At 38.3% G+C, this 21,550-nt stretch overlaps 1 protein-coding gene across 1 annotated transcript in view; it reads left to right on the forward strand.

Annotated features, from left to right (window-relative positions):
• The window catches only part of neb (nebulin), a 63,218-nt gene that overhangs the window by 33,181 nt on the left and 8,487 nt on the right, over positions 1–21,550 (forward strand). The window contains exons 87-131 of the mRNA XM_079427086.1: positions 72–176; positions 287–391; positions 479–586; positions 695–808; positions 895–1,092; positions 1,232–1,336; positions 1,427–1,531; positions 1,628–1,735; positions 1,822–1,929; positions 2,013–2,120; positions 2,211–2,315; positions 2,412–2,516; positions 2,611–2,709; positions 2,812–2,916; positions 3,014–3,118; positions 4,015–4,119; positions 4,217–4,321; positions 4,414–4,518; positions 4,609–4,713; positions 4,826–4,930; positions 5,038–5,142; positions 5,485–5,586; positions 7,161–7,262; positions 7,399–7,506; positions 7,603–7,707; positions 7,804–7,908; positions 7,992–8,096; positions 8,190–8,294; positions 8,387–8,497; positions 8,595–8,705; positions 8,786–8,887; positions 9,138–9,242; positions 9,689–9,778; positions 11,278–11,391; positions 11,499–11,603; positions 14,255–14,359; positions 14,904–15,008; positions 15,427–15,537; positions 16,568–16,678; positions 17,085–17,198; positions 17,325–17,429; positions 17,825–17,929; positions 18,207–18,311; positions 18,856–18,948; positions 19,390–19,482. Coding sequence (XP_079283212.1) covers positions 72–176; positions 287–391; positions 479–586; positions 695–808; positions 895–1,092; positions 1,232–1,336; positions 1,427–1,531; positions 1,628–1,735; positions 1,822–1,929; positions 2,013–2,120; positions 2,211–2,315; positions 2,412–2,516; positions 2,611–2,709; positions 2,812–2,916; positions 3,014–3,118; positions 4,015–4,119; positions 4,217–4,321; positions 4,414–4,518; positions 4,609–4,713; positions 4,826–4,930; positions 5,038–5,142; positions 5,485–5,586; positions 7,161–7,262; positions 7,399–7,506; positions 7,603–7,707; positions 7,804–7,908; positions 7,992–8,096; positions 8,190–8,294; positions 8,387–8,497; positions 8,595–8,705; positions 8,786–8,887; positions 9,138–9,242; positions 9,689–9,778; positions 11,278–11,391; positions 11,499–11,603; positions 14,255–14,359; positions 14,904–15,008; positions 15,427–15,537; positions 16,568–16,678; positions 17,085–17,198; positions 17,325–17,429; positions 17,825–17,929; positions 18,207–18,311; positions 18,856–18,948; positions 19,390–19,482 — 4,830 coding nt within the window. The remainder of the gene's footprint in view (positions 1–71; positions 177–286; positions 392–478; positions 587–694; positions 809–894; positions 1,093–1,231; positions 1,337–1,426; positions 1,532–1,627; positions 1,736–1,821; positions 1,930–2,012; positions 2,121–2,210; positions 2,316–2,411; positions 2,517–2,610; positions 2,710–2,811; positions 2,917–3,013; positions 3,119–4,014; positions 4,120–4,216; positions 4,322–4,413; positions 4,519–4,608; positions 4,714–4,825; positions 4,931–5,037; positions 5,143–5,484; positions 5,587–7,160; positions 7,263–7,398; positions 7,507–7,602; positions 7,708–7,803; positions 7,909–7,991; positions 8,097–8,189; positions 8,295–8,386; positions 8,498–8,594; positions 8,706–8,785; positions 8,888–9,137; positions 9,243–9,688; positions 9,779–11,277; positions 11,392–11,498; positions 11,604–14,254; positions 14,360–14,903; positions 15,009–15,426; positions 15,538–16,567; positions 16,679–17,084; positions 17,199–17,324; positions 17,430–17,824; positions 17,930–18,206; positions 18,312–18,855; positions 18,949–19,389; positions 19,483–21,550) is intronic.

Here is a 21,550-nt window from a genome sequence, read left to right on the forward strand (position 1 = left end):
ATCTCGCCATTGACAATGAAGAGACATTATGTTTCCACCTGTCTGAAGGTTAAATGTTTGTTTCCACACAGATTAAATATAAGGCAGAAGGCAAGAAGGAATGGAATAACTACTCCATTGTGACAGACACACCTGCATATGTGACTGCTATTCTGGGCCACACTTGGGCCAGCGAGGTTAGAATTCCCATTAATCTCCCATGAAGTGCTTTCTTGAGTACTATTAAAAGCACAATACTTTTGAATTCACTTGGTAATATGCTGCATATTTTGTGTTTTATCCACAGTTGAACTACAGAGAGGCATATCATAAGGAGAAACACATTTACACCACTGTTCTGGACACCTGTGACTATGCAAGATGCGTCAACCTGAAGGAGATCTACAGCACCGTAAGCCTGCATTAAAAACCTCCAAAATGCTGAGTTACTGGTTTTATTTGTTGTCCTAGTTTCTGAAATATCTTTGTGTACATTCAGAAAGCCTATTCTGCCGCTTGGGACAAGATCAAGGCCAAGAGCTACAGCATCCCTCATGATTCCCATGCTTTAGTCCATGCCAAACAACAGAAGGTTGTCCTTAGCAATGTGAGTCTCTTCACCAACCCCTTCTCCAATTCTTATTGCCTCCATAGAAAGAGAACTGCCTGATTGTCCTAAACATACTGGACATTACACCTTCTTTGGTTTCTGTAGGTTAAATACAAGGAAGATTATGAGAAGTTCAAGACCTTGTACAGCCTGCCTAAGTGTCTTGAGGATGACCCCGCTACTGCAAGATGTATCAAAGCTGGAAAACTTATTCTGGATGTGAGTAAAGTGTCAGCTGAGGTCCAGTTTTGTAACTTACTAAAGTCAAAATAATTTAAACGTCTTTGTAACACTTTTTCCATTAGCGCCTGTACAAAGACAATTATGAGAAGACCAAGGCAAAGATCCACGTACCTCCCGACATGCTTGATATCATATCCGCACGCAATACTCAGAAGACTGTCAGTGAGGTTGGCTACCGTAAATATCTGCACCAGTGGATCTGCCTGCCTGACATGCAGGTGTACGTGCACGCCCGCAAGGTCAACGAGCAACTGAGCGACGTGAGTTATACCTGTACCTCCAAACATGCTTCAAATTTTCGTGTACTACATGTGCAAATGCCAAACAAGTTTAAATGAGATTGCTTACTGGTTTGAGGTCTTTAGGTAGCTGTAGCCTTCACATTGCATCTCATTTCAGATCTTCTACAAAGATGACCTCAACTGGTTGAAGGGTATTGGCTGCTATGCTTGGGACACTCCTGAGATTCTTCGTTGTAAACAATCTATGAAGCTGCAGAGCGAAGTAAGTCTCATATCATTTTTTTTCAGTTTAGACCTCCTTCTCCATCCTCTCACATGTTGTCTTCTTCTCCTGTGTGCTGCTTTCTTTCAGAATCTTTACAGAGCTAAGGGAATTGAGCACTTCAAGGACTACACTGTGGTCACAGACACCCCCGTCTATGAAACATGCAAGCAGAGCGCTAAGAACTTGAGCGAGGTATCTCCTCAAAAACATGAATCAACTTACATTAAAGGGCTTTTACTGCAATCTGATTGAAGCAGAACTTCTAACTAATATGCTTTCTGTCTACAGCTTAACTACCGTCATGACTACGTCACAAATGTCATGGGTAAAAACACAGCTCCTGCTGTAACTGTCGATACTGAAAGGTCCCGTCAAGCCAACTATATCCAAAGCGACGTAAGATGCCTCTTACCAATACATACGAATGTCTACTGATCTCTCCGTTGATGTATGCTTCATATCACTTCCTTTCTTTCTTTCAGAACTTCTACAAAGAGGCCAATAAGATGGTTATGCCCACTGGTTACTCTTTGCCCTACGACACTCCCCTAAACAAACAGGCCAAGGCCAACAGCATCATCACCAGCAATGTACGAGAACACCTCAGTTTTCAAAATAAAATAAGAGATTAAATGTTATGAATGCATCTCATCTGATGTTCCAATGTCTTTAGATGAAGTACAAGGAAGCCTATGAGTTGATGAAAGCCAGGAGCTACAAACTAGATCCTCAAGGTGTCAACTTTGTCACCATAAGGAAGGCTAACAAGGTCATGAACGAAGTAAGTCCAAGATAAATATAAAGCTTTTCACTTTGTAAATGTAAACTTTATCACAAACGAGGATATTAACAAGGTTTCATTTTGTCATAGCGACTTTATCGTGAGAAATATGAGAAGGAAAAGGACAAGATCCACTCTGAATATGACACACCTGAGATCCGGCAGGTTAAAGCCACTCAACAAGCAATCAGTGATGTAAGTATGTCTTTATTATGAAACATGAGTTTTGTCTCACATGCTACACCCCCAAAATTATTTGATGCCCTAATAATGGTTAATTTCCCTCTACAGCTGTGCTATAAGGAGAAGTACTTCAACAGCAGAGGAACTCTTCTGCCCATGCCCATCACCCCACAGCTGATGCATTGCTTCCACGTCAACGAGATCAACAGCGATGTAGGTGTCACCCGTACATGCACTCAAATTTACTGTGGCATACTGCAAGCCTTGACATTTGCAGGTATGTTAACTGTGTTTATGTCTTCTGCAGCTGAAATATAAAGAGGATTTGCATTGGCTGAGAGGCATTGGCTGCTTTATGGCCGACTCCCCTGAGATGATCCGAATCCGTGAGATCTCCAAGTTCAGAGTAATTATTTGTTCACTTATCGTGCAGGTCATATTTCACTCATAATGGTTCATTCTGATTAGTTTTGATACTAATCAGGATTTTTTTTTTATTATTATCTAGAAATCATATGAGGTTGATGCCAAGAAGAACTTTTCTAACTTCAGTGTAGTCCTGGACACACCAGAGTACAAGCGTGTGACTGAACTCAAGACCCACATGAGTAATGTGAGTGATTTTATATCGGCCTCAGGCCTGACATCTCACTCCTGTTTTAAAGCCTATTCACATTATTAAATGTCTCTTTATCTGTTTCTGTCCACAGACTGTGTACCGAGCTGAGGGCAATAAGGAAAAGACAAAATGCACCACCACTGTGGATGGCCTGGAAATTAAGAGAGCCAAGTGGGCACAGAGTCTGACCAACCATGTAAGTCACTTTGAGCCCTAACCGCAATTAAATGTAAATAATGACTTGTTATAATGTGTCAAAGTAAGAAATCATACTCAGGGTTCAGAATTAAATGGGTGGTAAATTTTACAAATGACAGTCTGACCCTCGCTGACATAACTGACAAAAGCGATTTCCAATCAAAGATATACAAAACACAGACTTCATCCAGTCTGAGGATATCAAACATATTTGATATTTTGAGCTGATTTTAGAATGCATACCACTGTATTATTTTTATTTGTCATGCATCTCCTAGCAGCATGCGCATATTTCTGTGTGAGTTTGTTGTGTTCAAAACGACTTGAAAATCTGGTAGTGTGATCCTCATTCATTTAGTGTATGATGCTGTTTTTTCTCTGTAACCATTTACAAAGTTAAAAAGAGTATGATGCCTAATATTTTAAAATCTGTTCAGATTTATAAGTTGTGTAGTTTATTTCAGCCTTTACGTGTCTTTTACCAATCTTTACCTTTAGAAAAATTACCATTTGAATTTTACCATTTGACTAGTTCTAGTTCATATGCTGACACACACTGTGTGTGGAATATTCTTTGCATTAGGCAGTCATATGATGTAAAAATGCCGCATCCTTGTTTTTGTGAAAAGTACCGTTTCTGTTAGAGAATAAGTGGCTAATATGATGCTGTGAGTTACACAGTAACCTCTGCTGTTAGTCACTAAAAGAACTACTGTAAATAATCCTGTTGTCATGGGCACAAAAATATTTTATTTATTTATTTTTTCAACAAAAATAATACAAAACAGCATTCTATTACTTGTAAGATCAATGTTAATTTCTTACCTGGTAAATTTTGTCAATTCACTGGAGAAAAGTAGATATTCACCATAAAAATATTGTGACTCCTCACAGTTCCAGTACACTGATCTGGCATCCAAGGAGAGGGCCTTCTTCACCCCAGAATCACATACTCCCAACTTGGATCATGCCCGTTCTATGAAAGTGGTGTACAGTGAGGTAATTTGACCTTTTCACAACACTTAGATCTTTTTAGCACTAAATAACATGTCTGTATGCAGACAAGCCTATAATTTTTCTATTGTATCATCTTTAGAAAAAGTACAAGGAACAGTATGAGAAGATGAAGCACAAGTATACTCCCATCCATGACACACCAATCCTGGTTCGTTCCAAGAAAGCCTACCTCAATGCCAGCGATGTAAGTCAACCAGATGCCTTATTGCTTGCTTTATTGGACTGTTCAATATCAGTAATAGAGCCCTTCAAAAAAGCAACATCATTCCTCTTTAGTTGCGCTACAAGGAGACCTTTGAGCTGTCTAAGGGACACTACCATGCTGACAAGGACGCCCTGGATATTCTCTGTGCCAAGAGAGTCAGAGATGACATCAGTGAGGTCAGTAAACTTAAACACTTTTGGTTTGCTTTAAACATAAATGTGATTAATTGAGGAATCCTGTCACTCACTCACTCACTCCTTTTTCAGGTCAAATACAGGGAGAAGTACATCAGCACATTGGGCACCTGGAAGTCTATCCCTGACCGCCCTGAGTTCTTCCACAGCAAGATTGTGAGGGACTGCGTCAGTGACGTGAGTATAACTACAGCGTCCTTCTGGTTTCTGTAATTTGACAGCTCACGGCATCATTGACAGAAACTCTTATTGCTGTATAACTGCTCTCACATGTTCGTATCCACTTTAGATCAAGTACAAAGAGGATCTGGACTGGATCAAGGGCATCGGTTGCTACGTGTGGGACACACCTGAGATGGTGCATGCTGAACACAACAAGGCCCTCTACAGCGGAGTAAAGAGAAACCATAATTTTACAAATTTCTACTCATTTACTCAGTACTATGGTATACTGTATAACAAAGTCTCCACTTACTCTCTTCTACTGGTTTTTGTTAACAGAGACTCTACAAAGCATCTTATGAAAAGAACAGAGCCAACTTCAAATACACATGTGACACACCATTCTTTGATGCTGTCAAGAACGCTTCACTTTTGATCAATGATGTAAGTCAATGAAAGCATGACTTCATTTCATAATACAATGGTATATTAATGGCTTAATACAATGAGAATAATGGAGAAGCAAGAAAAATACAAACTGTATGCTTACATAACCTGTTTCTCTTCCACTGCCTCTGTAATGGGTATAGCTTTAAAGGTAAACTATTACTTGTTTAACATGTATACCATCTCAAATTGTTGACTGTTACATTTATGTCTTTATATCTTTGCGAAGATTTCACTTTGAGTTTACCTGTTATGACATATTTTCTCCTCTGAATGAGTGCTCATTTTTACTGCTCTCGAGGCAGTTGTCTTTAACTCCTGTTTTGAAATCCTGAGCAGAGGTCCTATCGTGCCAGCTATGAGAAGTCTAAGGATAAGTACACCATAGTTGTAGATGATCCTAGAAACATCTTGGCTAAGGAGGCCAGCAAGATGAGTCAGGTAAAGCCACCATCTCCAGCCGCCCCTACGGGTCCATCGCCTGCCGCAGGGGCCCGAGCATGAGGTCGTCTTCGATCCACTGGATGGCTCTGTCGCATGGCTTCAATGTCTCTCGATTGTGTCTCTTTCTTTTCCCTGATTTAGGTGTCTGCTTGTGTTCCAAAACCCAAACAGGACTTTTTTGAGTGTGCACAGCTTGGACCAAATTTGTGTGCTCCAGATACTGCTTCATCTGAACAGTTTGGTTGTTGGGTCATGAGTTAAGGTTACTCTTTTGAAATCCCTTATCTGGAGTACACAGTTTGGAACTGAGCAACTCTACCTGGACCTCAGGAGCCACTTTCCGTCTCTGTCTTTACTTGTGGCATGATTTGTGCGTCTGTGTGTTTTCTCAATGGACAGGGAAAATATAAATTCAAGGCCAAGGAGTTACTCAAGAGTGGCTGCAATGAGCTGCTCCGTCCTGACATTCTCGTTGCCATGTACAACTCTGGCATGTGGAGTAAGGTAACCATCTGCCCATTGGTAGTCCTCCAAGCCCTGTAGAAATCTCATACCTTCATCAATGCACCCCTAACTTCACCTTTAATGGTCATATGCAGCCTTTAACTATCACAAGTTTGGATTTTCTACCATACCCTGCTTTTAAAACACATCCACTGATCACTTTCCATAACTTCATTGATTTAGCTAGGAAAAACAGGTAAAGCAATGTTTCAGTATACAGGATTTATGTAGGAGAGACTGGCACTGTGACACTGTATTACTAAACTGGCATTCATTCAAGTCAACTATACAAGAGAGGTAGATTTTAACTGAAAGTTAAGCTATGTTAGGATAAGGATGTTTTCGTAAATGTCAGGTCAGGGCAAATCGTCACAGTTTGTGGGGGCAAGATGTCCCATGTTTTACCCTGAACTGTATTCAGTGGATTAAAAAGTGAGACAACTAGCCTGGTCTCCCCTACTTTAAGGTGTCATCATGGTGGTGTTTTCCTCTAGTTTCTTTGAATCAGATTATTATTTTACAATGAAAAAAGAAACAATGATACATCGTTTAAATCAATGCATTAAAATATTTTACTTTAAAATACATGTAGTCAAAATGTCAATGTTTAATGTGAAATTTAGTTTTATAAACAGAAGCATCAATAAAATAAAAAATATATTCGGAGATGATATGCCATGTTCAAAAGTTTGCAGAAGAATGAGCATAGAGATGAAGACATACAGGGGCATTAACTTGTCAGTGTCCTTGTGTATACTGTTGCCTAAAGCTGCTTTTCACTTCCATCTTTTGTCTCTCTGCATATTGCATGTTCTCTGTTGCATGTAAGTTTGTGTGGATCTTTATTGACTGCTGAATATCCTAGTATCCATAAGCCATTTTTTGCATGCTTTCCACTGGATTAATTTTTTGGAAGGCACGTTTCAGCTTAAATGAAGTCTGTCATGATAAACACTTCCCTTTTAATGCATGATATTGTCAGTTATTATACAGCTTGCCGTAACTTTTATTAAGATTCGGAAATGTGCTTTCTCTGACTATAATTTCTTGTCCATCACTTCCTGTAGTGGAAGTACAGAGCGCAGTATGAACGTGCCAAGTCAAAGTACACCTCAGTGCTGGATACCCCTGATTACCAAGTTGCCAAGCGCAGCAAGCAGATCAGCGATGTGAGTATCATCACCATCTGCCGTCCATAATGTGGAAAGCATTTGTAAATGCATATAGATGTTTCTAATTTTCAGTGTCACTTGACAATTACTCCAGTCATTGTATGTGAATGCATTCATCTGTTCTCTTCTCTAGATCATATATAAGATGGAATACAACAAGACGAAAGCGACAAGTTACACTCTTGGACATGACACTCCCATGAGCCAGCACATGAAGAAGGTCAAGGAGATCACCAGCAATGTAGGTTAACCTTTCATTACGTTTGAAGAAAGAAATCAATTTATTTTTATGTCAGCATATACTTAATTTCAGACTTCTGTTGTTTTTTTTTTACAGCTGAAATACAAGGAGGTCTATGAAAGAAACAAGGCTCATATCAACATGGCACCTGATGCTCACGAAATTCGTGCTGCCAAGGAAGCCTACAAGAACATCAGCAATGTGAGTCTGCATTGATCTGCACTGAGCATCTGCGAAACTGAATTGCAAGTCAGCTTCTTATTATGCATCTCATTATTTGTGCTTTCCTCCTTATAGCTTGACTACAAGAAGAAGTATGAGGCCACCAAGAACAAATGGATCTGGACTGTGGACAGACCTGATTTTATCCATGCTGCTAAAAACAGCTTCCAGCAAAGTGATGTTCGTGCCACTCAATTTTCTACCAGTTTCAGTTATAGACTAAAAAAATCCAGATAATGTATTGATTTGTTTGTAATTCACAGGTTGAGTACAAGTACGATAAGGAAATGTTGAAGGGCTGTGTAATGTCTGTTCCTGATGATAAATACACCATTCTGGCTAAGCAGAACTCTGTGCTCTCCAGCGATGTGAGTGCCATTTTCCATATACATTTTACATTTTTGAGAATCCACATACAATATGAGACTAGTTAAACTAATAAAAATGTCACGGTTCTTCAGGTGAAATACAAGGAGAAGTATGAGAAGGCCAAAGGCCAGTACATTGCTATCCATGACACTCCTCAAATCCTTCATGCTAAATCAGTGGCTAAACTTGTGTCTGAGGTAAGGCACAATGTAATGTTGTAATGTGTGTAGATTCATTAAAGCACCATAAAATATTTGTGAAAATGCATGTTTTACAACTTTTTCTGCAGACCAGATACAAGGAGGCCAGCAAAAAGGATCTCCAGTCAGGTGGCTTCACCACTCTTGCTGAAACCCGTGAGACTAACCACAGCAAAGAGGTTGCCAAAATCACAAGTGCTGTAAGTCTAAATACTCAGTTTTCACCCCTTTATTACAATAAATCTCATTTGTAGCGACTGAGATCACCAATCATAATCTCACATGATCTTTTCACAGAAATTGTACAAGCAAAAGTTTGAGAAGGAGAAAGGCAAGTCTAATTACAACCAAATGATTGCACCTCCTGATGTGCAACATGCCATGGAAGTGGCCAAGAACCAAAGCAATGTAAGGAACTAACAAGTATCTGCCTCAAATAATAGTCTCAGACAGAGATCGTTGTAAATCCCATGTCTCTTTTTGTATAGATCGCCTATAAGCAGGAAGCTAAAGCCAAGTTGACGTACACTTCGGTTGCTGACCGCCCAGACATCAGGAAAGCCACTCAAGCTGCTAAGCTCATCAGTGAGGTGAGGGACACTTTACAGGGACGGTTCAAATTCTCTTCAATTACTCACCCTTATGTCATTCCAAACATAAAACTTTCGTTCACATATATAAAACACCCATATATGGTCAACGACCGCGCAGCTGTGCTTGCTTGACACTCAAGAACAAACCTTATTGGTTCTCGCACACAAAGCCACACATTTGAGCTTCCGTGTTTAGCATATTTGATGTGCTTTATGTTGTAATGGTTGCAAAAAACTGTTCTTGTAGATCGGATACCGTGATAAGGCTCGCCAGGAGGCCAGCCGTGGTGGAACGCTGCTCGGCCGTCCTGATATCACCCTGGCCACCGAGGTGTCCAAACTGAACAGTCAGGTAATACCGTTCGCAACTCCACACTAGACACGATGCAGTCCATAGACTTTCATTGTATTTATTCACAAGGAACACAGGGGTTTAGTTTGAACCCGCTGGATATGTATTTTGACAATGATTTCCTTACACCTTCACCATCATGGAAGCTGCATGCCATCATTATGCAATAGTACTCAAAGATAACTAGTAGATTGAAATGCCTCAGCAGCGCTTCTCATGCCCATCAGCATTAATACTGTCATTGTCTATGTGAGCCCTGAGTGTCTCTTGTAATCTGTACCATCCCCATCTGCTCACTGTTCTCTCTCTGCACTGTATTTATTCATGTCTGTCCACCTGATTCATTCCTTTCTCTGCAATCCATCCATTTGTTCATTCATAAATTCATTTTCACTGTTCTGTTCCATCTCATTGATGTTACCCTGCCATTTCACTGCGCTTTTTAGGTGGAGGATAAGCCATCCCTCCATGGTACTGCCTCCTTTGATACTCCTCAGATGCGTCACATTAAGAAAATGAGTGCCGTGACTAGTGATGTAAGAAGGGTCCCTGGCCCCTGGGGTGACATTTGCACTTCTCTGTCTGTCTGATGTCTATGTTCTCTTTCCCTCTGTCTCACCTAGTTGTTGAACTCCAGTGGCACTCAATTTGATAAGATTTTATGAAGATTTGTGGGTCCTGTAGACATTGAAGTTTTTTTTTGTTGGTTTTCAGTGTTTTTGCCCACTCAATTTTACATTTCCACCCATTTCATTTTTTGCGTCTTTTTATTGCTCATTTTGTGTTTGTCGTGCAAGCTTTTGCCTTCTTGCCAAGCATAGGCTTATAGACGAGCACTCATAGTTTTGTCATAGTTTTTTTTTCTCATCAGTAGCATTTTTGCCCACATTTCTTTGTCACTTTATTTGTCTGGCATGCAAATTGTTTTATCTCTTATCTCTCAAATTGTCAGAACTGGTGTCCATCTTTCTGTTGCATTCCTTTGACATGCTGTTGTATTGAGGAGTGTGCAGATTCAATATAAGCAATTCTGTAATTAATTTGTTATATTATGTACAGAATTAAATAAATGCTAAATAATTAATGTCATTGCTATGTTTAAGAGACCAGAAACGCACTTACCACAACAATTGATGATTGGTTTTATCTTGTATAGTATTGAGAGTAATCATTTGGTCTACACACTCCTCATGTTACTCTCTTTGCTTTATGTCACAAATTTGCTTCCTCCACAGATCTGGAGTTTTTCAGAATCTTTTTCAGAAGTTAAAGCTGAAGTGTGCCATTTTTCTTTAAGTAGGCCATTTTAAGGGATGGTTCACCCAAAAATTTAAGTTCTTTCATCATTTACCCACCCTCATTTCTATAAAACTTCCATCCATATGACTTTTGTTTATCTTCGAAAACAAACAAATATTTTGTGTTCGTTTGGGGCAGGATTTTCTGTTTGTTCGACCAATGGCCGACAAAGAAAGTATTCAGAAAACTTTCTGCACCCACCCACCCACTCCCATGAAGGCCCACAACAGCATAGTACACAGTCTTGTAACATTGTCCATTTTTTCAAATACTTTTTTGCTTAAAATTAATGTTGTGCAATAACTCTTTTTAAATCCCTATGGGAAATAAAATACTTCCCAGAACCAAGGCTGCTGATGAAAATGGATGGGCACTATTGTACTCTGTTGGTTCAGTGATGCTTGTGACAGAAATCACACACTTCAGCTTTAATACCACAAACAATATATGCTGATGTGATGCTTTTGAATGCTCTGAACTTTATGTTGGTCTTCCCATTTTGGGCTAGTACAGTGTGAACATGATCTGAGTCATACTGTATTAGACCCAACTGAAACCCTGTTCTAACGAGACTCTTTTCAGTGTCACTTTCTTTCCACCGATGACTGCATGGAACGATTAATTTGATATTCATGTCTCTGTGCTTTTGCAAGCATTTTGGCTCGGAGATAATAATTTGGATGGAGATAATACAACACTACCTGCAACTAACAATGTCACTGTCCTCTCTCAAAAGCTGAAGTACAAGGAGAAGTTTGACAAGGAGATGAAAGGAAAGAGACCACAGTATGATTTGAAGAACAGCAAGATTTATCAGACTCTGAAGGACGCCAATGATCTTGCAAGCGAGGTGCTTCATTCTTTATAAAAAAATGAATGAACAGTATTTTACCAGTCACATATCACATTGAGAGTGTTTCATATCATGGTGCATTTTTGCGTATATCTATCATGCAGGTGAAGTACAAAGGTGACCTGAAGAAGATTCACAAACCTGTTACGGACATGGCGGAGTCTCTGTCCATGCAGCACAACCTGAGTACTAGCAAGTTGTCCAGTGATGTAAGAGCTCTACAGCCGGCTTCATTTCCCTTTCATCAAAACTGCTTTATCTCACACACTGTAACAGTGAAATATCACATCTTCATGTAATATCACAAGATCCATCTTTCATCCTTATAGAAAGCTCCCATTTGAAACTATTTACTCATTCCAGGCTATCATTTGGTAGTGACCCTCATCATCCAATTTTAAACATACTACAAGCATTAGATTTTAACTATCTCCATTTTTGCTCGCACATGACCCTAGTGCTATTCTTTTTTCTTCTTCTTCTTCTTCTTCTTCTTCTTTTTTAATTAACACGCCTATTGCCTATAAGCGCTCTAACATCTCATTTTTCCTTTAACAACATTCCCAGCTAAATCTTAACTTTTCCCTGGATGCCTTTTTTTTCTGTGTAAATTTTTCATTTCCATTATAATGTGTGCATATAAACTAGAAAAGGAAAGCTTACCAATGCAGACCTGCTTCACAGTTTTATCTGAACATTTATAATCGATTTGAAAAGGTTATTGTTATGGATAACCTTAAGTTAAGGTTATTTAGGCCATATGTAGTTTAAAACCTTGGGCTGTTTGAAGTTGTAAGTTACAAGTCTTAGATTGAATACTCCGGTTTACTTACAGTTTGAAAAAAATATATATTTTAAGGGTTTGGTTGAAAATAATTTTTATGGATATATAGATTGAATTCTTGAACAGTTTAAAGAGAGATTTGAAGTTTGGATGTCACATATGGTTTATATATTTCCATAGCTAATGTGTTCTGCTTGAGCATTATGGGTTCTTGGTAGACAGTTACTAGACAGTTGTTAGGCCATTCTGGTTGGTTGTTAGGGCATTGTTAGGTGGTTACAAAGCCTACTGAGTCAAAACAGGATGAAGGACTGTGTCAAGTTTGGTGGAAACAGCTTAAAAAGCATCAGCAGCAACACTAATATTAGCAGTAAGCAAAATAAATGTAGAATGTCTAATCTTTTCAAATGGAGAAAATAAATAAAGGACAGGAGTCATATCAACTTCATTTTTAACTACAGTTTTAGTAGGTTTATAAGCTGTTTAATAGGCTAAAGAGTAAAGAATAATTCACTGGATAATGTTAATTCACTGAATAATATTCTCTGGGATATTGGAATATAACAAGCATTGTATTTTATTGCATTTCTCAACTGGCATGCTATATTTTTGTCGTTCTAAATTATGCTGCTGACAGCACGGTTTATCTATGCATTTACACAGAACTATACTCAAACTGCGATCGATCGCAGAGATCATAAATAATTAATTTCCATAGAGTTGTTTTTATTTAGATGCTTATAAATTAAATAATGGTTATATAGTAAGTGTTAATACAATTTAGGGTGCTTCAAAAAAGTGAATCTTGTTAAAAGTTACATGCTTGAGCATGCTTGAGCATGAGCATTTCTTGAGCATCAACCCGGTGAGTGAACAGCAATATGAAAGCGGCTTCACAAGACTAATGATGAGCATATAGATAACAGAGAGAGAATTACATTCAGCGCTTTTATTTCCAACATGCGCTAATTCATGGCCGTGTTATTTAATTCAGGCAGAGTTATATCTTTGTTTGGACAGGGCTTGACAGATTATCTTATTTATCTTATTTCTTAGTTGCATAAACTACATATCAGGCATTTATGTAATACATCTAATTTGTGCATTTATGGCTGCTATGTTAAATAAAGTTTAACTGTTCATGTTGTTGTTGTCTCGTCTCCCCTCAGACGCGCTGCAATGGCGATCCTGCGTGCAATTCTCAAAACACCCACAATATGCATTTATCGGTGAATCCGATATAACAAACCCGATATCCGATTATGGTAAAATGTTTAAATGTCGGGAAAAATATCAGTAAATCGATATATCGGTCAATCTCTAAAGCCGGTCGGCCGTCACGCAGGTCTTGTTCGTCGGCCGACTAAGTTTTCTCCTTGTGTTTCGGCTGAAGTTGGTCCTCGTCGGCTTTTTTTCGGCCGATTCGGCATGTTGAATCGGTGTTGGAGCTCGTTGGTCAGTTGGGCCATCTGATCATTCTGATTGTCGGTTCAGCTGGCGGACCAATGCGTGAGAAAGATGCAGAACGGACGTGCTACTTGGCTGTCGGGTGTCGAGCGTTGGCTTGGTGTATCAGAGCAACTTTGGATCCAGGCCGACCCCGCAGCCTGCCTTCGAGTTCGTCGGCGTCAGACTGGTGTGTACGGGCTTTAAAGGAAGACTAGAGATTTTTAGGGAATTGCATTGCCTGCTATAGGTAAAACATACATCTGATGAATTAGAAAAGATATAAATAATAACAGTCTGTTGGTCTGTGCTGGTGTATGTAGTTTGAATGGAGAAGCAGGTTAGGTTAGCCATTTTGATATTAGAATATTTAATATAATATAGAAGTATTTGATATTAGAATATTTAACTTTTTGCAATATCTTGTTCATTCCATTATCAGTGTCATTATGTCAATATACAACCTCCTTCATGTTTTTTGAACATTACAGCCTTTCTTCTTTTCTTTATTTTTTTTTGTCCCCACCTTTAAATTTTTTGGTCATTTTTGGCCTTTCTAACATGGGAGAGTTGAAGCACTGGATTTCTATTTTGTTTTATTGAGCTGCTTTATTGGCCGTTCCTCTTTAGTACCAGTACAAGAAGAAGTTTGAGGAGAGTAGGGGTCACTACCATATGATACCCGACACACCTGAGCAGCTTCACCACAAAGAGGCCTCAGAGCTGCAGAGTCAAGTAAGTTACATACAGTTCTGGAGCTTTCCGCAGCTGACGTCACCTGCTTCTCTGTGTGTGAAACGAAGACTGATTCTACACATAGTGGACCCATTTATTTCATAGTCTTGTCAGTCTACTCTTATGCAGCTATAATAGATTTATTTGTCACTTACACTTCATTTGTTTGGGTTAGTTTGTCCTGTAAAACTGCTTTACAAGGACTCATTTGTACATTATGTAAGAACAAAGCTGTAAAAACACATCACTTCATCATTAAAACCCCAGACATTTTATATTGTAAAAACACCATAAACAGCCATTGTATTTTAATGAATTTTCCACACTGTTAATCATATAGTAAACTCTATTCTCAGTCTCGGTGCTTCGAATCATAATATGGCAAATTAATTGACATCCAATAAAAAAAATACAACACAGACTATACAAAAAGATTCAGTATGCAAACAAAGCTTTGGTGTTTGCTTAACAAGCATTATTTGCTTAATCAATAACTTTTTTTCTATTTGTATGTTCCTCACCTTTGGGCCTTTGTTGAATACAGGTGAAATATAAGGAGAAATATGAGAAGGAAAGAGGCAAAGCCATGCTGGATTTCGAGACTCCTACTTACGTAACTGCTAAGGAGGCTCAACATCTGCAGAGTCAGGTAAATACTGATGCCAAAGCTTATTGTATTCAGTGCAAAACAAATAACAGCATATATTGCTCAAGTATTCTTTGTAACCCAGTGTGAATGAATGAGAAATGCTAAGTGCAATTCAAATACTGTGCTTTTGTGTGGATACAAATATTGCAATTCTGGTAAGTAATTGGGACACCACAATTTCCAACCAGGACCCATGGATTTATGGTAGGCATTTAGATGTGTCATGTGTTTATAGTTTTATAGCGGTTTTACTGTAGATACAACACACTGATGGGCGAAAGCAGTTTAAGTGAATGTCAAGATACTCAAAACATTATGAACTATAAAAAATGTCACCGACTGAAGAACCAGCGTGACCATGGACTCGTATTACAGAGGCTTCATGTATCTCTCACTCTTCTATCTTTGCGGTGGATAGAAAGAGTATAAGAAGGACTATGAGATGACAATGAAAGGAAAGAACCTCTCTGGGTTGGAGGTCACCCCTGCCATGATGCATGTCAGACACGCCACGAAAATTGTTAGCGAGGTAACATGAAGCCCTTATATATTCTTCCTTCCATCCTTGTAATAATACTAAGACCACATACACGTTATAATCCTTACATGAGTGTCTTTGAAGTTTCCATTACACCCGAGTAGGTCATGGTTTGTATGCATGAACCATCCTTCTGCTGTAATACACTCTCAGTAATTCCCTTCCCCTTCCAACATCTATGTGTGTGTGTGTGTTTTCTTTCATTGTTTGTTTTCACAAGTTTCCCACAGTAATGGAAAACCTGGCGATATTAGGAAATATAATTCCAGGCCTGGATTTCCAGTTTTTCAGAAGTTGTGATTCCAGGCCATTAAATCTAAAAAAAAGTCATGGAGGTTTTTATAGTGACAAAGTTATAATTGCTCATAATGCATCATTGTGCAATCTCTTTAAAATGATTGTAAACCATTTCTCACGATTGACTAGAAATTGACTGTAATTGAAATTAACTGATCAAAAGGTGTGGGAACCCTGTTTTTAAGGTTTATCAAATCTTTTATGGTCAAATATTTAGTTTTTTTTTTTAAATAACCTCTTTAGATCTTGATTACTCTGAGCATGTGTATGAAATAACATTTTATTTTATTATAATTTTTACATTTATTAATAATTTTTTTCTTTTAACCTCTTTAGATCTTGGTTTGGCTTCAAAATCATATGAATGCTGCTACAAAAATAATGCACATGCTAAAGAGTCTCAGACAATGATTTCTGTCAATATTCTTGCCTGTGAGATTTCTGATAAACATTGTTTATGTCTATATCAGGTTGCTTTTCAAACTCAGCAATGCCTTTGCTCTATGTAGATTATACTCAGTTACTTTAATGGTGTCTGGACAACATGCACCTTGATTATATTCTATTATATTCTATTATTATATGTGAAGCTTTAACTCAAACCCAGAGCAAATGCTTGGTGATGTTGAAAGAAATGTCAGTGAGCGCAGTACTGCACAAGTACTGTGTCTATGTCTGTGTGTGCTATGTGTCTGCAGTCTTTCTGTTCTTCTCCGCTTTGTAGAAAGAGTACAGGAGGGATCTAGAGGAAGGGGTGAAGGGTAAAGGGCTTACAGTGCTGGAGGAAACTCCTGAGTTACTGAGAGCAAAGAATGCTACTCAGATCCTGTGTGAGGTAGGATGGCTAAAGCTTAGCTGAATTATCTTTCCTGCAGTCCTCTGTCACAATTCCACTTCCTCCTCCTCACACTAATCAGGCAGAAAGTAGTCCATTTGCCTCTTGCTAATGAGAAAACTAATCAAGCTAATGGGATTTCCCTTTGGTTCGCCATCTAACCAGGTTTGGTAAAGCACAAAGAACTTCCACTAAATGTCATTTTGTCTTTCAGTTCTAAATGACCTCCCTTATTTTTCGTTTACACCTCTGATGTTAATATCCTCTTATTATTTGCAGTTTTTATGCAGCTTTATATTGTGTTTGTAGCCCATAGGAATTATTCTTGGTGTGAATGTAAAGATCACTGATAAACAAACGTGCACACAGTCACATGGGTATGATAATGTCTGCCCAATTCCTGCAGAGAGAGTACAAGAAATCATTGGAGCAAGAGATCAAGGGAAAAGGCATGTTGGCTTTGGCTAATGACACTCCAGACTTCTTGAGGGCAAAGAATGCCACAGACATCCTCAGTCAGGTACACAAATGATCTCCAACCCATCATTTCAGTGTTTCCCTGAGTTGTGAGGTTATTTCCTCAACTATCAGCACCAACATTTCAACATTAATTGATACATGGGGTTGTTTTGAATTGGTTTTCCAGGCCAAGTACAAGCAGAGTGCTGAGCATGACAGAGCCACCTACACCACAGTCATTGACACCCCTGACATCCTCCACGCTCAGCAGATCAGGAACATTGTGAGCCAGGTACGAGGGTCGCTTTTTTTAAGAAGCTTCTTTTTTTCTTCTTCTTTTTTTTTTGGAAAATTGGAACATGTTATGTGTATTGCATGTGTGTTGGTAGAAAATTACAAATTCAGACAAATCAGGGATTCACACAGTAGACATCTTTTGGTAACAGTTCATATTTTCTCAGCTTGCTGTCTTGAGGTTGACAGTGAACAGTTTCTGAAGGTTATCACCATTGTTTTCACTGACTATTTGTAGAAAATGGTCATAAGTTTTTTTTACTTATGAATGGAGAGTGATAAGTCCTAATGATGTTATCCAGTGCCTAACAGATATTAAATATATAAGTGTGATCTCATGAACAACTCAATTTTGTCAACTCAGTATTATCAATTTTGTGTTTTATTCTATAGAAAAAGTACAAGGAGGAGGCTGAAAAGACCATGTCACACTATGTGCCTGTGTTTGACACTCCTGAGATGCAAAGAGTGCGTGAGAACCAGAAGAACTTCAGCACTGTAAGTGTTTCTTCAAGGGTTTGAGCTGGTCCATATTACGTTCCTGTTTTATTCATCTCTGCTTAAATGTGATTATTGTACCCTTTGTTGTCTTTGGTCCCTGTGTTTCCTGTTTGTCTATGAGAAATATAAATGAGAGGCAGATATGAAAAGAGTAGCCATACGTTTACAGTAGTTGTCTATATCGCAATTTTCTCTAGATGATTTTGAACATTTTTGGTTGCACTGTTTTCTCTTGCTGTCATTTTTGACTGCCTTTGTGCTCTTTTCTTTTTAGCTTCAGTACCAGATTGACCATAAAAACAGTAAGGGCAAAGTTTCAGCAGTAAAGGACACCCCTGAAATGCTTCGTGTTAAAGAAAATACAAAGAATTTCAGCTCGGTACCTACTGCCCAATGAGTATTTTTTTTTTCCTACGTTCTAATCACAAACTTTTTTTTGGTGTTTTTCTGTTTCCATTTCTTGCTTTACACCACCTTTTTCTTTTTTTCTGTACTGCAACCACATTTCTTATTAACTCTTTTTATATCATGTAAATATAGATATCCTAAACAGACCTAAGTCTAATATAGTCATTAGTCTAATATAGACATTAACTTGTTGTCATAAACTAGCAAAGCCACTAACGGTAATCATCAAATTTGACGCTGTTGACCTTTCTTCATCCTAAACAATATCTCTAACCGTTTTACAACCTTACTATTCACATATTTTACATATTCTGTTTCTGGTTTGTATTTGTCTTCAATTATGTGTTTGAAATGTTTTTGTTTCTTTGTTTGTCCTTTTCTCAAATGTTTAGTGTGTTTTTATATTGCAAGGGCACATTCTGAAGTGTCTCCAGACAAAACAAATGAAAACTACTTATCCCAAGGGATAACAAAAACAAATGTTAATGCCTCCTTATGCTTGTACAATCCCAAAGATCCAGTACAAGGAGGAGCTTGGTCAAGGAACAGCCATATCTGAAACCCCTGAGATGGAGAGGGTTAAACGCAATCAGGAGGCTATTAGCACGGTACACTGCGGTGTGACTCCATCATTCACCCTGCTTCCTGCTGGAGTGCCCCCAAAATGCCTCCTGATTTTAATCAAAATTCTGTCAGCATCCTAAGAAATTTAATATCAAACACAAACATTAATTTTAATATATATCATCTAATATCAAGCTATAATTTTAATGTTTCGCTGAGTTGAAATAAATAGGCACTTCCTCTTAAAAAATCATTTTAAATAACATAAAATAACATTCTCAAGCCCATACATTGATTCTCAAGCCCATACATTTATCCATCTTCATTTGACACTGGTCTCAAGGCTTGACTAGTGTTGCATTGTTTAAAACTCTCAACTTATCTTTTCTTCTTAATCTTCTGCATATGTGTCGATACTCTGTCTTTATCACTTATTTTATCTTGTCAGCTGTTCCATGCTCCTAATGGACTGAAATGTGTATTAGATTAAATACAGGAATTCACTAAGTCAAGGCATATCCGTAGCCGACCTTCCTGAGGTGAAGCGTGCACGGGAAACTCAGAAGAACATCAGCTCGGTAGTGTTTTTTCTCTTTGAAGAAGACTCCTTGTTTAGACAAATTTAGGCAACGTTTTAGATTACAGCCCGCAATGTACTGCGTAATTAAACAGAATTTACAGCGTACCTATGTAACTATAGAGTACCTGCACAGTAACTACTCATAGGTATAAGGGAACAATATGCAACGTTTGGGGAATAAGAGTGTAATAACCTGCGGAATTATAAAGCATTTATACTGTAAGTATTTTATAACTAAAGGGTACCTATTCTGAAATTACGTGGTATGTATGACACACAAAGCACAATTTTCCACATGAGCATAACTTACAGCTGTACGTACATGTAGATAAACTGAAACAATGTGCAAAGTTTGGGGGATAAGGGGGTAATGACTTGGAAAATTAAAAGTATTTATACTGTTAGTATTTCATATGTAATGCAACTATTCTAAGATTATGTGGTATGCATTGCCTACTGTGTTTGGCAACAATATTATGATTTATAACAAGTTGCCTTATTGTAATAACATAAAATATATGATGCAGTATATTTTACACTACATATTGGGTACTTATTGTATTATTACAACATATATCTTACATGACATTGAAACAAATAGTAAACTGTAGTAGTAATAATTTATTTTATTATAATTTATATATAATTTAATAATTTATTTTATTATAATAAAGTTAAAAACCACCATAGTCGAGATTTCTAAAGTATGGGGAAATTTTGTAATGAGTTTCTGCTATGATTTGGTTTAAAAATTGATATGAAAATTTATCTGATAAAAGAGCATTGCATATGGTCATCTCAGCAGCGAATCATGTCCGTTGAGGTGATTACAGATTACAGCCCATGGATGTTACACTTACACAGTAACTACACGTAACAAGAGGGTAACAAGACATCGCTTTAGATTACAGCCTGCGGATGTTACACTTACACAGTAACTACACGTAACAAGAGGGTAACAAGACATCGCTTTAGATTACAGCCCGCGGATGTTACACTTACACAGTAACTACACGTAACAAGAGGGTAACAAGACATCGCTTTAGATTACAGCCCACGGATGTTACTCTTACACAGTAACTACACGTAACAAGAGGGTAACAAGGCATCGCATTAGATTACAGCCCTCGGATGTTACGCTTACACAGTAACTACACGTAACAAAGTAACTACACGTAACAAGAGGGTAACGACATCGCTTTAGATTACAGCCCACGGATGTTACTCTTACACAGTAACTACACGTAACAAGAGGGTAACAAGGCATCGCATTAGATTACAGCCCGCGGATGTTACACTTACAAAGGAACTACACGTAACAAGAGGGTAACAAGGCATCACATTAGATTACAGCCCGCGGATGTTATGCTTACACAGTAACTACACGTAACAAGAGGGTAACAAGACATCGCTTTAGATTACAGCCCGCGGATGTTACACTTACAAAGTAACTACACGTAACAAGAGGGTAACAAAGCATCGCATTAGATTACAGCCCGCGGATGTTACACTTACACAGTAACTACACATAACAAGAGGGTAACAAAGCATCGCTTTAGATTACAGCCAGAGGATGTTACACTTACAGAGTAACTACACGTAACAAGAGGGTAACAAGGTATCGCATTAGATTACAGCCTGCGGATGTTACACTTACACAGTAACTACACGTAACAAGAGGGTAACAAGGCATCGCTTTAGATTACAGCCCGCGGATGTTACACTTACTCAGTAACTACACATAACAAGAGGGTAACAAGGCATCGTTTTAGATTACAGCCTGCGAATGTTACACTTACACAGTAACTACACGTAACAAGAGGGTAACAAGGCATCGCTTTAGATTACAGCCCGCGGATGTTACACTTACTCAGTAACTACACATAACGAGGGTAACAAGACATCACTTTAGATTAGATTACCCTCTTGTTACGTGTAGTTACTGTGTAAGTGCAAACATGCACCCTTGTTAAATGTAGTTATTGTGTACAGAGTAGTTAAGAAAAAGGTTGTAGTACATTTTATTCTACTTGCCTCAGACCACATACGGAAGCCCAAAGTGCACC

The sequence above is a fragment of the Barbus barbus genome (genome assembly GCF_936440315.1).
Source record: "Barbus barbus genome assembly, chromosome: 10".
NCBI lineage: Eukaryota > Metazoa > Chordata > Actinopteri > Cypriniformes > Cyprinidae > Barbus > Barbus barbus.